The 16238-nt window shown below is 40.2% G+C and overlaps 1 protein-coding gene across 1 annotated transcript in view; it reads left to right on the forward strand.

Annotated features, from left to right (window-relative positions):
- The first annotated feature begins 5454 nt into the window (after positions 1-5454).
- LOC307027986 (anoctamin-5-like) overlaps positions 5455-16238 on the forward strand; it is a 16187-nt gene continuing 5403 nt past the window's right edge. Inside the window, exons 1-3 of the mRNA XM_079662679.1 lie at positions 5455-5770; positions 11293-11337; positions 11472-11593. Coding sequence (XP_079518805.1) covers positions 5695-5770; positions 11293-11337; positions 11472-11593 — 243 coding nt within the window. The 5' untranslated portion in view covers positions 5455-5694. The remainder of the gene's footprint in view (positions 5771-11292; positions 11338-11471; positions 11594-16238) is intronic.

The raw sequence follows: 16238 nt of genomic DNA on the forward strand, positions 1-16238 counted from the left end.
AGGCACTGGCACTTTCCACTCTCTCCACACGTTGCATCTTTGCAATACAAGTGAGTAATGTCTCTCACTTCTGTAGGTGCTGGGGGTTTTGTAAATAGCACTGGTTGAATGGCCCCATCTCTGACAATCCAGCCCTTGCCAATAGGACTCCATAACAAGGGTTTGGGTTCGGGCTGTGACACCATATTGCTGTCTGAAACATTGCTCTTTGTAAATGTTGTTGAAATGCATCCTCTGTTGGCGGCAGATTTTCCGAGGCTGCATCTGTTGTTGATGCAATAATGAACCTCAGTTCATCCAAGTTTGTGCACATCAGTCCAATTTCCTTTTTTCCATATAGCAGAAGCGCCAATTCTCTTGCGACTGGCAAAGACTCTTCCAAGCTGGCGGAGAGTCCAAAATGGGCCAGATCTTTGAGCTCGCTGAGATGGGTCTTGAGTTTGGTGAATGCTGTTGTCTTTCCTATTCTGTACAAACTACTTGTTGTGCCACAGCCAGTGAGTGCATGACAAGCTGGTAGACATCATTGTATTTGCCGCCTAGGTTCAGGACCATCTCCAACTAAACGGCCTCTTTGAGAAATTCAAGTCCGGTTTCCGTTCCGCCCACAGCACTGAAACAGCTCTGTTCAGGGTCACAAACAACCTGCTGATGGCGGCTGACACTGTTTCCCCATCTCTCCTCATCCTCCTGGATCTGACTGCAGCATTCGACAATGTCGGCCATAACATCCTCCTTCAGCGCCTCCAATACACCATCGGACTATCTGACTCCCCCCTGAGTTGGTTCCAGTCCTACCTGTCTGGAAGAACAGAGTATGTCTCCTTGGGAGGTGCGAGGTCTCAGACACACCCTGTCACCTGTGGTGTCCCTCAAGGGTCGGTCCTCAGGCCCACTCTGTTCACCCTGTACACTCTGCCCCTTGGCCGTGTCATCAGCCAGCATGGAATATCATTCCATTGCTACGCTATTGACATTCAGCTATATATAAAGACAGACCCTATCCCGCATGCATCCTCACTGTCACCATCAACATCCCTTAACACCTGCATTGAGGAGATAAAGGCTTGGATGCAACAAAACTTCCTGCAGCTAAATAGCTCCAAAACAGAAGCTATTTTAGTTGGCACACAAAACCAGATACAGCGATCCTTCATAACCCACATCACCTTTTCTGGCCAAAACATACCCCTCTCCACAGCAGTTACCAACCTGGGTGTAAGATTTGACCGACATCTGACCTTTGACACCCACATCAAACACCTGTGCAAAACCTCCTACTACCACCTCAGGAACATTGCAAAACTCCTGTCAGATGCAGAACAACTGGTCCATGCCTTCGTTTCCTCAAGGCTTGACTATTGTAACTCTTTCCTCATCGGGACTCCTAGCGGGACTCCTAGCAGGACTCCTAGTGAGAGCCTTCAGAAGCTCCAATACGTACAGAACAGTGCCGTTAGGATCCTGATGAGGGTGAGAAAGTACAACCACATCACACCTGTTCTTCATTCCCTCCACTGGCTTCCTGTCTCATTCAGGATTGAATACAAGATCTCACTGCTCGCCCATCAGTTCATCCACGGGAATGCTCCTTCATACCTTAAATAACTACTCACATCGCAAACCTCCACACGCAACCTCCGTTCCACAACAAACCATCTGCTTCGCCCCCCAGGACCAAACTCCGCACAATGGGGGATCAGTCTTTCTGTGTAACTGCTCCTCACCTGTTGAATTCCCTCCCAGACCACCTGAGGACTCCACAGACCACTGAAGCCTTTAAGAAAGGCCTAAAAACAAATGTTTAGGCAAAAGTGCAGATCTGTAATGAGGACCCATCTCTGAAGAATAACACAAGTGTTATAACCTAAAGCAAAACAAATGTCCCAAACTACAGGAAGTACTTGAGGAGTAGTGGAAACAAGACTGCACTGTGCATGTTTGTGAGCAACTACATTGTCACTGCTGCCCCACAGAGACTACACTCAGGATTTGACAAAGGGGAGGAGGTGAAGAGCATCTGCACAGCAGGAGTAAGCAGTTTGACATCACTGTACAGTGATCAGGAGGAGGCAGTCACAAGGATGGTGCTCCATGCCATACATCTTGCAGAGTCATATTCCCGCATCATTGTGAGGTCTGATGACACAGGTGTGGAAGTACTGCTCATATATTATGCAAGCAAATACATGTTTGGTTCATCTCTAGTGTACATGCATGCAGGCCATGGAATGAGAGAGAGATATGTCCCCATCAACACCATAATGTGAGAAAATTGGATAAGACATGTCTAACTGTCTACCAGCATGTCGTGCACTCACTGGCTGTGGCACAACAAGTAGTTTGTACAGAATAGGAAAGACAATCAGCATCAGCAGGTCCTTTGTGACCCTGACCAGAGCTGTTTCAGTGTTGTGGGCGGAACGGAAACCGGACTGGAATTTCTCAAAGAGGCCGTTTAGTTGGAGATGGTCCTGAAGCTGGGCGGCAACTACAATGATGTCTACCAGCATGTCATGCACTCACTGGCTGTGGCACAACAAGTAGTTTGTACAGAATAGGAAAGACAACAGCATTCACCAAACTCAAGACCCATCTCAGCGAGCTGAAAGATCTGGCCCATTTTGGACTCTGCTGGCTTGGAAGAGTCTTTGCCAGTCGCAAGAGAATTGGCGCTTCTGCTATATGGAAAAAAGGAAATTGGACTGATGTGCACAAACTTGGATGAACTGAGGTTCATAATTGCATCAACAACAGATGCAGCCTCGGAAAATCTGCCGCCAACAGAGGATGAATTTCAACAACATGTAAAGAGCAATGTTTCAGACAGCGATATGGTGTCACAGCCCGAACCCAAACCCTTGTTATGGAGTCCTGTTGGCAAGGGGTGGATTGTCAGAGATGGGGCCATTCAACCAGTGCTATTTACAAAACCCCCAGCACCTACAGAAGTGAGAGACATTAGTCACTTGTATTGCAAAGATGCAACGTGTGGAGAGAGTGGAAATTGCCAGTGCCTCTCTGTTGGCCTTCCCTGTACGGGGTTCTGCACCTGCTGTGCAGAATGTCAACATGTGTCCCCTAATGTTTCTGAGGAACCTGACATTTAACATTATATTCTAGTATCTATATACTTGACCTCTCACAGAATTATTTGATGAATTGTATACTGTACTTTGAATTGAGGTTCCAGTTTCAATAAAACCTGTACTATTTACACCTATGTTTTAGAGGCTTGCAATATAGAACTAATACACTTTATTGTATTGGGTTGCTCTTATTCTGACTATTTGGTGATGAAGTTCAGCCACCTGGTATTTCCCTCTCCAAATAGAATGACCATCAGAGTGAGCATTCTTAACTTGTAGGCTATTGTGCCACTTATCCTCCATTCGGAATTTGACTGTCTCAGAGAAGAGGTAAGCCTATGTCTAAAGAAATCTCATTTGCAATAGAACTATACCAGATATTTCCATACAACTACTGGTTAGTGTTCAATAGCACCAAAGACAATTCAGTAATGGTATATCTTTTAGGGATTTCTGTTTTTCTGATAAATGAGAGAAAAGTGATTGAGTCCTATGTTCCTATCACCAAAAAGTACAATTTCCGTCTAAACTAAAGCTAAGTTTACAGGACTATAATTCAGTATTATTTTAGTTAAATAATTGTCTGACTATTTAGTGATGTAGGACAGCCACCTGGTTCATACCTCAGCAAATCTGAAGAGGAAAAGAGTTGTCATTCTCGAGTTATGGGCTTTTTTGTCACCTTTCCCATATTCAGCCTGGTCTAATTTGGCTCTTTTTCAGGGATTGGGGTAGTTCTAAAGAACAACCCAAAAAACATTTTTTCCCCCAAAATAAAATTTGACAACAATCAATTTCATTAATGGGAGACCCTAAAGATAAGAAAAATCATTGTTGTCACTTGTTTTACCTCGGGTAGGGGTATCTCGAAAACTAAAGCCTTTTTTGAGGACTTGCTGCTGGACTATTAACTCTGAGCCACAGTTATTAGGTTTTGTGCTACTATTTACCACCTATAACTTCTTGACCTCTCTGGAACCAACACAGTTTGTATGAATTGTTAATCATAAATGCTTTTGACACAATCGATTATAGTTTTAGAAGAAAATAATTGATCATATTGAGTCCTTCACAATATCTAAAGATACACAGTTTATTTCTGTTATTCTGACATTGGCTACTACATCTAATTCATGGTACCTTACTTATAAGGATGCTTGTGGTCATGTGAAGCCATTGAAAATAAAACTGAAACCTTGAAACTGTTACTTCTGATACTGATTTCACAGATCTGGAAAAGTTGCCTTTAACTACATTTGTTAGCCTACTATCTGTTGATTTAAACATGTAGAAAACCCCAATACCATCTCTTGACCTCTCACATTGTCACTTTATTTTACAGCAAAGCTAGCAAAAATATGGATGAAGATGTTTTTAGTTTATGGCTGGCACTTGAATAATGCTCATGTGTTAATCTCACTGCATGTGTGTGTGTGTGTGTGTGTGTGTGTGTGTGTGTGTGTGTGTGTGTGTGTGTGTGTGTGTGTGTGTGTGTGTGTGTGTGTGTGTGTGTGTGTGTGTGTGTGTGTGTTGTACAACCTTATATATTGTTATTTGTTTTAGCAATTGACTAAAATTAGGTTTTTGATACTTAATTGTATTTAATTGTACAAAATGTGTCAACATTAAATACCTGTTTTATTCAATATGCCAAGACAAACGCCTTTTTTTTTTATAGATAGTAAAACTATCTTATATTAAATAAAGTAAACATGTTTACATTTGCAGTAATATCTATTAAATAGTTTAAACGAATAGGCTATAATTAATGTATTTTAATTTACCTTATCATACTTTAAACATATTTACAGTTTTCTACTCAAAGAGTAATTTACTTTATAATGCTGTGACACTACAATTACAGCAGTTACACTTTAAAAGCAAACTCACAGAAAAGCTGTTTTTGTTTATCTTCTGAGTGGGGCATTTCAAAGCAGAAAGGCCAGCCATCCCATTAACCTCTGATATTTGGTGTATGGTGGTTTATAAGTGGCTAACCGAAAGCCGTTCTTAATTGACAGTGGTACCAATTTCTCCTTAGAAGTTATAAATTAACTGCTTACTTTCCTGTCACAAATCAGTTTATAAAGGATACTAAATTCGTTTCATGCACTTTTGGAAATGGCCACAAGATGTCCTCATCCCATTGAAGGAATTTAGACTGTCATCGTGATTATTTATTACTTTTTTATTTGAAAACATAACAGATAAGCTGCTCCTGCAGCTATTTAACCACAACAATATGACTCATAAATCTTAACCATACTAAAATAAAATTCTCCACTTTTTTTCTCTCTCTCTCTCCCAGACACACTCACACACACCATTTTGCCGACGGAAAACCCCATGCCACTCCCCTTTAAGTGAGCCAGTCTTCTCGGGTAGCAAGGGAGCCCAGCAGGGTACAGTTTCAAAGAGAATCGGTCATAATGTAAATATGACCCATTTTCCATTCATTAATCCCAGTCAAAGTTATTGATTTCAGAGTGTGATCAGCCGATGCTTGCATGTTGGAGCCTTCATCACCGGGACCGGATCACCCCCCCCCCCCCCCCTGCTGTCTCTCCTGAGAAGGTGAAGCCTTCAGAATAACAGCTCTGCCGCTATGAGACGAATAACGGGCAAAACGAAGGATGAAACTTTGATCGAGCTGCAGAGCGCGACAGAATCTCAGACAGGAGGTAATTAAATAAATATGCACTTATTAAACTTTAAGTGGGGTCACGAGGAGCTTTATATATTGTGCCAAATGTGTCGAAGATGCTTTCTACTACTGCTTGTTACTGTTGTTACCAGGGGCTAATCTGGCCAAGAAGATGACAGTATGGTGTCCTTGACTCTACCATGAACTGCAGTCTGCTTCGTACTTGCTCATGTCCCTAACTGATCATTAAATTCAAACAGACCTTTAACTAATGTATTCTTATGCCTAAATAAGACCCTCTAAAGCGAATATAGCTGCCTATATAGAAATAGGATATACATATATTAGGCTATGTAGAAAAACATGTCAGCAAAATATTCCAAGTGGTAGCCTACCACATATAATGACATGTTTGTGTTTTGCCCACAGCATAATAAATGACATTTTTAGGGTTTATTGCTTGTTCTTTTTTACTTTACTTTTTGACTTGATTCCAATTGAATGAAACAAAAAAATGGTTTTCTTGCGGACAGAAAAGTTAATACAGCTGATGTATGAGACACATCAGAGCAAGTTAGTAGCAATCCCATGACAAGCCAGGAGGCAAATGGATCAAAACAGACATGCTGGGTGTTTTGCTTTGAATCACGGGAATGTCCCCCAAAAAACTGGCACGTCATTCTGAAAGGCAGATTTCAATAAGATGTGTAGAATGGGTTAGTTAAAGACAAACTGCAATTTAACATAATCACTGAAAAATGGCACAATATCAGTACAAAGTGTGACAGAATATCCCAGCTAAATTGTTCTTCCTTTCTGCTTTATGTCAAGCTTTAAATACTGTATGTGTCTAGTCCTAATTAGATGGCCTTCTCTGAGATAGTCATGCTTCACAGGAAACCACTTTCAGTGTGATTTCTGACTGTGTGGTCACAAGAGTGCATCAGGCAATTGACAGTCTGGGGAGTTTAGCCAGCTCGGTTTTGCTCTCAACCACCATGTTACAGAGGACACCAAATGAGTTAAGATTAATATTTTCTTCAGCCATTGAGCTTCTAATGTCAACGTAATTTAGGTCTGCAGCCTTTTAAGTCATGCATGCTGCTTCTCATAGCCTTAATAACGGCTTGTGAGGATGATGTTGCTGTGGTAGCATTCTTAAGCAGCAAAGCTTCAAAACAGAGAAAAATACACTTTGCTCTTATATCCCCCCAGTGTGACAAAAGACAATGTAATCTGTGTTAATATTTTAAATGTTGCACATCTACACAGACACCCTGCAAAATTTGAATTGAATTACTTGGGATTTTGGAATTAAACAACATATTTCACGACTGGAACTATGTTTTTATCGTCATATAAACCTAAGAGGGATGGGCACTTCTTGTGCATGATACGAAAAATGAAGAAATAGCTCTATCAATAATTACAATGGAAATTACTGTGGACACATTTTTTTTACATTTTGTATTCTCTTAAGAGATCTAATTAACAATGCATTGATCCAAAACCTTTGTTATTAGTTCTGATTAGGAGGAAGCTGATTAGCCTAATGTACAGTCATAAGGTAATAGCTTTGGGACAAAAAGCTGATTCACTATTTAGATTTAGAAACTAAATTTAGTTTGAACCTGTTGAATTATTTCCATATTTATATGTACAGTATTATATTCAAAAATACAGCTGGCACAGATGGCAAATACTTTCATGACACAGGAAGTTCATGACGTGTATTGACTGACCATATCTTTTGACCCCTGCTTGTTCCTGTGCATTTTAGAAAGCCTGGTTCTCTTGTGATAAGAAAAGTTGTCCACTGGGTTTTACCGAAGAGGCTCAGAGAATGAGAGACTAATGTTTGCATTTAGTCCTGAAAGGAAATTATTTCTGTAGAATAACTGGACCTAATGGACAATTAAATATCGAATAGTCCAAATGCCCTTTTTAAGCATCATTATGATAAGTAAGCAATATGCATCTAAGAACTTTAAAAGCAATTGTTATATTAAGATGAGTTACAGCACTGTTATAATTGGGATACAGATATTTATTCTATAACATAATACTGTCAACCTCATATCATGTTTTTATAATCAGCTTTGAGAAGTATGTTTAGGCCTGCATAATTGCTGCATTAAGTGTTATTAAATTGATTAGCATTTTGTGCTTTAGATTAATACGTTAAGGAGTGCATTTGAGTGAATTAGTTATTTTAACATTTTAATTATTTCAACATTTTAACAGAATAACATGTATCACCTTAACTGTAATTACAATCTGTACATTATGTTAAAAAAAGATAATGTCTAGCCCACTGGTATCATAACCCTGCATATGTCTAGCTATCCGCACTGCATTACTGCAAGATCATTAAAGTGAAAGAAAAATAAAGGTGAACTATTCCAAAGCGTTCACATTGAATCTGTGTTGAGCGAACTTAATGACATCCCAACCTGATATTTCCCATATGTAAATCCCACACTCTTTAAATGGTTATCAGTGAGTTGTTCATTAAGACACGTGCCTTTTTATCATGGATGAGCTGAGTGTTAATAGACTGCTCTTGTTCTGCAAAGGCTTTGTTCTGGCTCTTATCAAGGCAGACCTTCAGCCACAGTGAAACAGAGAGAAAAGGCAGGAAAGGGTCTGTCCTCACCTCCATATATTCACTGTGTGTGTTTTTGGAGTGTATTACCTCCATCACCGCTGCCCAAACACTGAATTATAGACAGCCATGATAACGGCAGGAGGAGCACCAGATGCACTGCTACACAGTAAACTATTATACTGCTGGTACTTGGTATCATCCTCATAAAGTTTATCTTTTTCATTTGACTCAAAGCTTATCTGTAGCAGGTTACATTTCTTTTGGCATTCATCATGGACAGTATACCATTCATTCTTATCATATGATAGTTACTCATACTTTTAGGGCTTTATATCCATTTAAGGTGATCTCGCTCTGCTCTCTGCAGCCATGGCTGATTAATTTATCTTCCAGTCAGAGGTGAAACAGAGCCAAAGGGTTGCTATGGAAACAGGCATTGTAATTGCATTAGCCCCTCTGATCGAGGCATGATGCTGAATAAGACAAGGGAACAACCAGGCTTTTTCCTCCCAACAAACTACAGGAAAGCTAGGGTATTACTACGGCAGTATACGTATATAGCATTCTTTGGGATCATAATGATCTTTTTCAACCTTTTTTTTTCAGATTATATACAAATATTGTCTAAGTGTATAACATGGTTTCCATGAGCATCCCCTCTGCCTTGGTCTGTTTGCCTGGCCCTCGGACATTAAATATTTAAGGGAAAACAAACACTCTCGGCACTCGCCATGTTTCATGTAAGCTGTTTGTGGAACAGCTGTGCCACTGGGAACTATATTTGTCAGATAGTAATACTGTATATCTTAATAAAATGTTCCGTAATCTGGATATAAAACAACTGATATTACAAAATTAGGCATGCTTCTTGCCAACCAACACAAATCATCAACCAAACAACCAGGCCAGAGGCTGCATATCATGCAACCATTGAGCAACTCTCTCTGTCCTAATCTGCAATTACCAGTACTCCATGGCAACGCTTATCCTGAAACATGCCTTTCTCAACAGACATTCAAAGATATCAAACATGGTATTTTATTCGATGTTTTGTCTTATCAAGCTATTCCATTATCTCCTCTATCCTGCACACAATGTCTATTGTGTTTTTGAACTTTGCAAGCTTTCTGGGGATTGTTAAGAACCCCCCCCCCCTTTTGGACTACAACATCCTGAAGATAAGAAAGGAAACATGTTTATTTCACATTATGATACAAGCCTGATGGTTTTGTGAAACCAAAACACAACCCACTCTTCAAACACATTACTTACTAAAAGATATATGTTTCTTCATCAATTGGTTTTCTCTCCCTACTCTTCAAGATCCATACGTAGTATGTGCACATTACTTGCTATTGTTTGGTATTGTATTACAGTGAAACGTTTGTCAGTCTTGTTGGGGAAATATTTTCCTAGGCTCATAACTTCGACCCAGTTTATCAGTTTGTACTAACCTCACTGAGCTCAGGCACCTGTAGCCTTGGGTGCTGTGCTCTCAGAGTTTTGTCTTCCTATTCCTGCCTGTTGGCCTCAGCTGATAGAGGTGTCATTGTGCTTTGCCTGTTTTATCTTGTTATGCACAATGTTGATTATTCTCTCAGAACCAGCTAAATACATGGGTCTGGGGTAGAGATCTTCAGAATTGGTTTGGCATCCGTTGTGTCAACTCATGGCGCACGACATGTCTTATGAATTCTCCGACTGAAGCTCCAAATAAACCACCAGTGCCATCAAAGTTCCTGCTCTCTGAGTCCTGTCTCCATTGCTTCAGAAGTTTCCATCACAAGTCTAATTTCACCGCAGATCCATTAAGTCATTGTTTTGGCGCTATCAACCACATGATATTATCCTCATCATCATGATGTCAAGATTCTTTCAAGGCAACATGGACGAAAATAAACTGGGCTGATGATGATAATGTGATATGATTGAAAGCCCTTGAACAGCTTCTAAATAGACCTTTAGTTGAACTTTATTTGAATTCCCTTGTGTTTTCTAGGGCTCCAATATCAAAATGTCTATTTGTCGGGAGTAGTTTATATATTTTCCTTTTTTGTAACTACTTAGCTGACGACAGGAAATATGGGGAGAGAGATAGAGAGGATGGCTGAGACTCGGTTTGAGCTCAGGATGTTGTGGTTTCACTGTAGCATTGTACGCCTGCTACACAGTTCACTCACTTTGTGTTTTGCTATGAAAAGTTATGTCAGAATATTGCTTTACCATTTCCTACGTGAGTCCCTGCTATATTTGTCTAATCTCCCTCCCAAAATCAATACAGGCACTCATCTGGCTGTGTGGGGAAGGACTTTCCACCCATTTCATTTAGACCAGAGTACTAACCTGTATCACATCAATATTTTAGACAGACCAGCTCACAACCCACCCTGCACTAATACACCTCGTGCATAGAGGGAAGATGTAGGGCGTTCTGTGACATGTTTGAATCACTTCCCTTCCAAAAAGTGTAATGATACAGAGCTGTTGTTGGTAAGCCTTTGTTGTTTCAAGGATCTGAGCTGTTTCTGATTGAGAGGAGTAGGCAGGGCAGTCTAGCTGAGTGCCAGCCTCGTGGGGGAGATGCACAAGAGCTGTTAATGCTGCTTTTTTCAGTAGACACCTACAGTACACAGCTTGCTTGAGTCCTTGTAAAACTATCTGCTTTGTTATTTAACCAGATTCACCCAGGGCATCATCAATGTTTGGTTAGATGCTGGGCTACAGATGAAAGCCCTGGTCTGATCACCACAAAATATAATGTATTGCTGAGCTTTTATGTTGATTACTTTCTTGCAATTTGCACAGTATAGGCCCTGTGTATTGTTTGTTATTGTGAGACTCATTTATGGATTCTGCAATCTTTCAGACTGTCTCAGCAGTTTGTAATCATGCTTATTCACCTCCCCTGACCCACAGTTTAACACTAACCTGTGTCTGTCTGTCCTTTAAAGATGGTCCTGCAGTGTTGACCGCATTCAAGATAAACCTGCACTCAGGTACGGGCAGATCAGAGGCTTTATGTGACGCCTGTCTGTCATTTTTCACTTCATCCACTTGCTTTCTTATCATGCTGGACTCTCTTCAATAATGTACCATGTTTCTGTTTATTTTCTCTTAATTCTGCTTCCAGTAAGTCTACTATCAGACCCAGATATAAGTGTGTCCGTCTACCCTCCATCTCAGCTTCTCATTGTATCTGCAGAGCCTTTCTCCTGGAAGCTAAGTGTGCTGTGTCTTGTGGTTATCGCCAGAGTGTCAGATCTGCACTAATGCATGCATTCATATATACCGTGTATGAGGCATGTGCACACAGAATTCAGGTCAATTGATGCTCGCCACTTTGACAATGTATACTGTGTGGTTTTCATTTGTCAACCATCAGAGAAATGGACTCTGAGCTTTTTCTTTAATATCTCAGGTTGCATTATGCAATTGTGGGCAAGGTTGCAAATCAATGAGTGTGACAGCTTTATGTCAATATTGGATTTTCTCAAGATGTTTCTTCAATGTGATAAGGTACCTTGGTGTTTAAGGTATTCCTGTCTGGTCTGTTACTAAAAGTATATATCACATTATATGTCAATAACACAATATAAGGTTACACATACCATTATCCTATATCGTATATGTTTTTTTTATAGATATAGATACATATGTAATAAATAGTATAAACTAGAGACAAATTCTAAAGTTAGGTAAATAAATGTAAGCAGTTAGTGAACTACTTAGTTACCTCCCACCACTGCTGGTAAACGTGTGTTTACCTTTGAAGTGTCACAATAAGATGGCAAGTCTATGAGAGGACTTGATTTTGAAAAATATAAATGATGTATTGTTGTGTGTGCGTGCGTGTGTGTGTGTGTGTGTGTGTGTGTGTGTGTGTGTGTGTGTGTGTGTGTGTGTGTGTGTGTGTGTGTGTGTGTGTGTGTGTGTGTGTGTGTGTGTGTGTGTGTGTGTGTGTGTGTGTGTGTGTGTGTGTGTGTGTGTGTGTGTGTGGATGTGTGTGTGGATGTGTGGATGTGTGGGTGGCTGAGGTATCATCTCACATCCCCAGACAAATACTAGACCCAGGATGTCAGTTCAGATTGAGAGAAGCAGGTTCCCTTTCATAACATTTCTTTTGATGACTCACTGAAGGGGCCGCTCTCCTGCCAGTTACACATGCTGCCATGTAAAATAAAACAATAAAACTGTAGCCGTAAATGTGCATCTGTGAGAGGGCTATGCATCAAATAAGAGGCAGTCGGGCGAGAGGCGGTCTGTTCTTAGGCATTACCACCGTCAAGAATGGAAATCAGGCTGTAGTGGATTAGGTATGGGCATTACTCGGCTAGAAATTAGTGGATTTACTTAAGTCAAAAGCCTCTGCTGTTCTCCTCTCATCACCACATACCCTATGGAATTGACATATTCAGCAGCTGAAGGCTAATCGGGTAGCTTGGTTGGAAAGTGTGTTTTGAAAGTGCATGAGCTTTACTTTTAGATGAGTTTTAACTTGGTTAATGTTCATCTTTAAAAGCCATTGTTACTCAGGTAATTTTGCATGAGTTAATAACTTAGATATAAATATACAGAAGTTTATTTGAAGTTTTTTTTTTTCCTCTTTCGTGCTAGTCACTATTTGCCGTTGCTGCTCAATTCTACTAAAGGCAGGCTGCTCTGTAAAGACCCCTCTCTCCATTTATTTGACTCTCCGTGGAATTAGATATAACACACTGCCTGCCCTTGCTTCTGTTTGCTCAAGCCAGGTTCTGATAACTGGCTGTGCACAGTTGGAGTGAGACCAAACAACTGAGACTAAAAAGGAAAGGGGAAAAAAAAACCTGTTTAAAAAAAAACCTTCAGCTGCAAATTCAACGATGCTTCCCACAAGCTCACTGGAAAAATCACCCTGGGTCTTTGACCTCTCTACACTTCAGGGATTCCTATAATCTAAATGCTGGCATATTTTCATTCCTTCAGAGTGAGTCTGCAGCCCTGTCATTGAGCGTCCACATGGAGAGACCACAGTCCCTCTGAGAGGGTGTCTGGGTTGCAGCTGAAAGAAGCTAGGGATCTTTTTGTTCCTTGTGTGCTCACTGTGTTTCATTAGAAGAGAGGAAAGACTTCTGGTAGGCAGCAGCTCTAAGCCCGGGCCCCTCCCCCTCACTGCTGTATCATGCACGGTCCAAGCTCCCCACAGGAAGTGCTGCATTCTCACCATCCAGGAATAATAGGGGAGCAGAGCAGAGCAGAGCAGAGCAATGCTACATTAACACATTCCCTCTGCCAGAGAGGAGGCAGAAAGGGGGAACTGCAGGAATGCTTTGTGTTGTTGTATTACAGATGAGGAGGTGTGTGTGTGTGTGTGTGTGTGTGTGTGTGTGTGTGTGTGTGTGTGTGTGTGTGTGTGTGTGTGTGTGTGTGTGTGTGTGTGTGTGTGTGTGTGTGTGTGTGTGTGTGTGTGTGTGTGTGTGTGTGTGTGTGTGTGTGTGTGTGTGTGTGTGTGTGTGTGTGTGTGTGTGTGTGTGTGTGCTTGTTTGTGCGGCTGCTTTTGTGGCCATCATCCCACTCTCGGTTCATATAAATGCTTACCAATATGGCAAGAGTCTGCTGATTTATATTGGCCGCTCTTAGATTGAGTAATCTTAGAAGCATGCGTGGCCATCCTAATTACTGGCCGGCTCATTACTCTTAAAGGGATAATTTGGTTTTGACTGAACCTTCCTATTATTATCCTGTACACCACATATCCTGCATGGATATAAACAGAGATTAACCTAGCTTAGCCAAATGTCTGGGATGTAGGTGAGAGATAATACAAATACAGTTCTGTCTACTTGGTAGGCTAGGGAAAATATTTAAACTAGCAAACAATTAAAATGTTTACATTATGTATTGAGCTGTTTTTGCCCCTCCTTACATGGGTGTGGATGCATGTAAACAGGAAGGTGAAACAGATGATTAAATGCTGTTCTACTTGCATCTTCAATACACCTGCAACTGTGTGAATATGTATACATTGATTGATTGACTGTTTGAGTTTGGATGATACTGATCACTTAGCCATCCACTGGCTGTGCTTATATATAATAACATTGATATAGAACTATATAGAAGGATAATGCAGACGGACAATTCAAGCTTATTGAAAATAAAACGTGTATATTTATTTTGTTAGACCATTCTAAACTGAACTGTCCGATCTTAAGGAACAATCATGGTTCCATTATAATTTGTTTGCTGTTCAAACCTGCCACTTTCACTCAAACATAAACAATAATTATGCTAGGTGTTTGTATTATTACTTCACTCGATTGTCTTATTTTCTATTTTTCCTGTGCATAATGCATTGTTTGTGTTTTTTAATTCAGTCAATATATAACAAATATAGTACAATTTCTTTTTTCTTTTGCAGATGAAAATGGTGGCAATAGTGTGAGTTCATTATCTGAAAGAGCGACACTGCCTGGGCATGCAGAGGTAAGTTCCTGTGTGTTTGTTGGTGTGTCAATACGCTTGCAAATTGCTAAGGAAGACATTTGATATCAAGGGAAACACATTGCAAACATGTTAAATATTATTTGTGTAATCAGTACAATGACTGATTGTTTCTCAACCTGTTTCCTGTCTTTGTGCTGAAGAAAACTACTTGCTTGTTGTAGCTTTATATTTCATGTATTAGCTAAATAGCAGTATACAACTCTCTGCAATAAAGTGAATATATAATTCCCCAAATTGTTCTTTGGATTATTACATTCTTGAATTATTATTTTTCCGCTACAATCTGATAAACAGTCTTGTATAAGATTACAGGCAGCAGTTTTAGAAATGTTGTTATATTTTCAAAGCTTGTGTTTCTTTGTAGGCACAATATTGCTTATCCCAGTGTTTATGTTTATGACTGACCCTTTGTCGACTCTCTGCTCTCATCGCTGAGTCACAAGACCTTTGTCTCTCACAAAAGCTGCTCTCATGTCTCGAACAGCGTGACAGAAATAAACTTCACTGCCCAAACAGCAGCCTGTGGTCAGTCTGGTGGGCCCTCAGCGATACACTCAACCCAACAAGCAGATACTTTATCCCTCTTAATTAATAACACTGATTATATTGTGTTTCTGTGATGTATGAGACTATAATTCACTGCATAATGTCTCAGTGATAATCAATCAAACACGTATTTCTTAAATGTTCTCATTAGGTCACAACATGATTGAATAAACTATAAGGGGCAGCGTTCACGCCCCTGCTACAGGGTCAGTGTGGATGTGAGGGCCTGATAAATAAGCTGGGTGGGGTTCAGAAAACTGCTGACCACACGTGGTACTCCATGCTGTGGTTAACCCCTTCATAGTGTAGATATATAAAAATCTGATCTACATTACGTCCCACTCTGAAGAATATTTGTCCATTCTTGTAATTTGCTCATTTCCAGGAAGAGTGCTGTTTTTTAATGACAAGTAACGTTGCTAGAAATATCTAGCATTGAAGTAAAACATAATATTTGATTTTGAACATTACCAGTACATTCCTCCTCCCGCATAAACTATTTTTGTATAATGTCAGGCTGTGATTGTACCAGGTCCATAAATGTCTGTTTTATGTGGTTCCTCTGCAGCCATTGCGGCCTCCCTCTAAACTTTTCTCCCAAAGAAAACAACAGTCTCTTGAAATACTTTTCAATACCATCCCATGCACTGGAGTCACCAGCCTAACATAACTTAAATAACATGTTAATATGACATGATTTTGGGCACAATATGCCTTGCCCTCTCTATATAATAATATAAATCACTTAGTGTTAAAGTCTGAGCTCTTTATGTCTGTCATTGAGATTACAACAGTTTTATTTCTTGCCTTGTCAGCACCTCAAGTATTGCATTATTATGATTGTCTGTTTGCTTTCGCTTCCCACTCT

This window comes from Notothenia rossii, assembly GCF_949606895.1.
Source record: "Notothenia rossii genome assembly, chromosome: 2".
Lineage (NCBI taxonomy): Eukaryota > Metazoa > Chordata > Actinopteri > Perciformes > Nototheniidae > Notothenia > Notothenia rossii.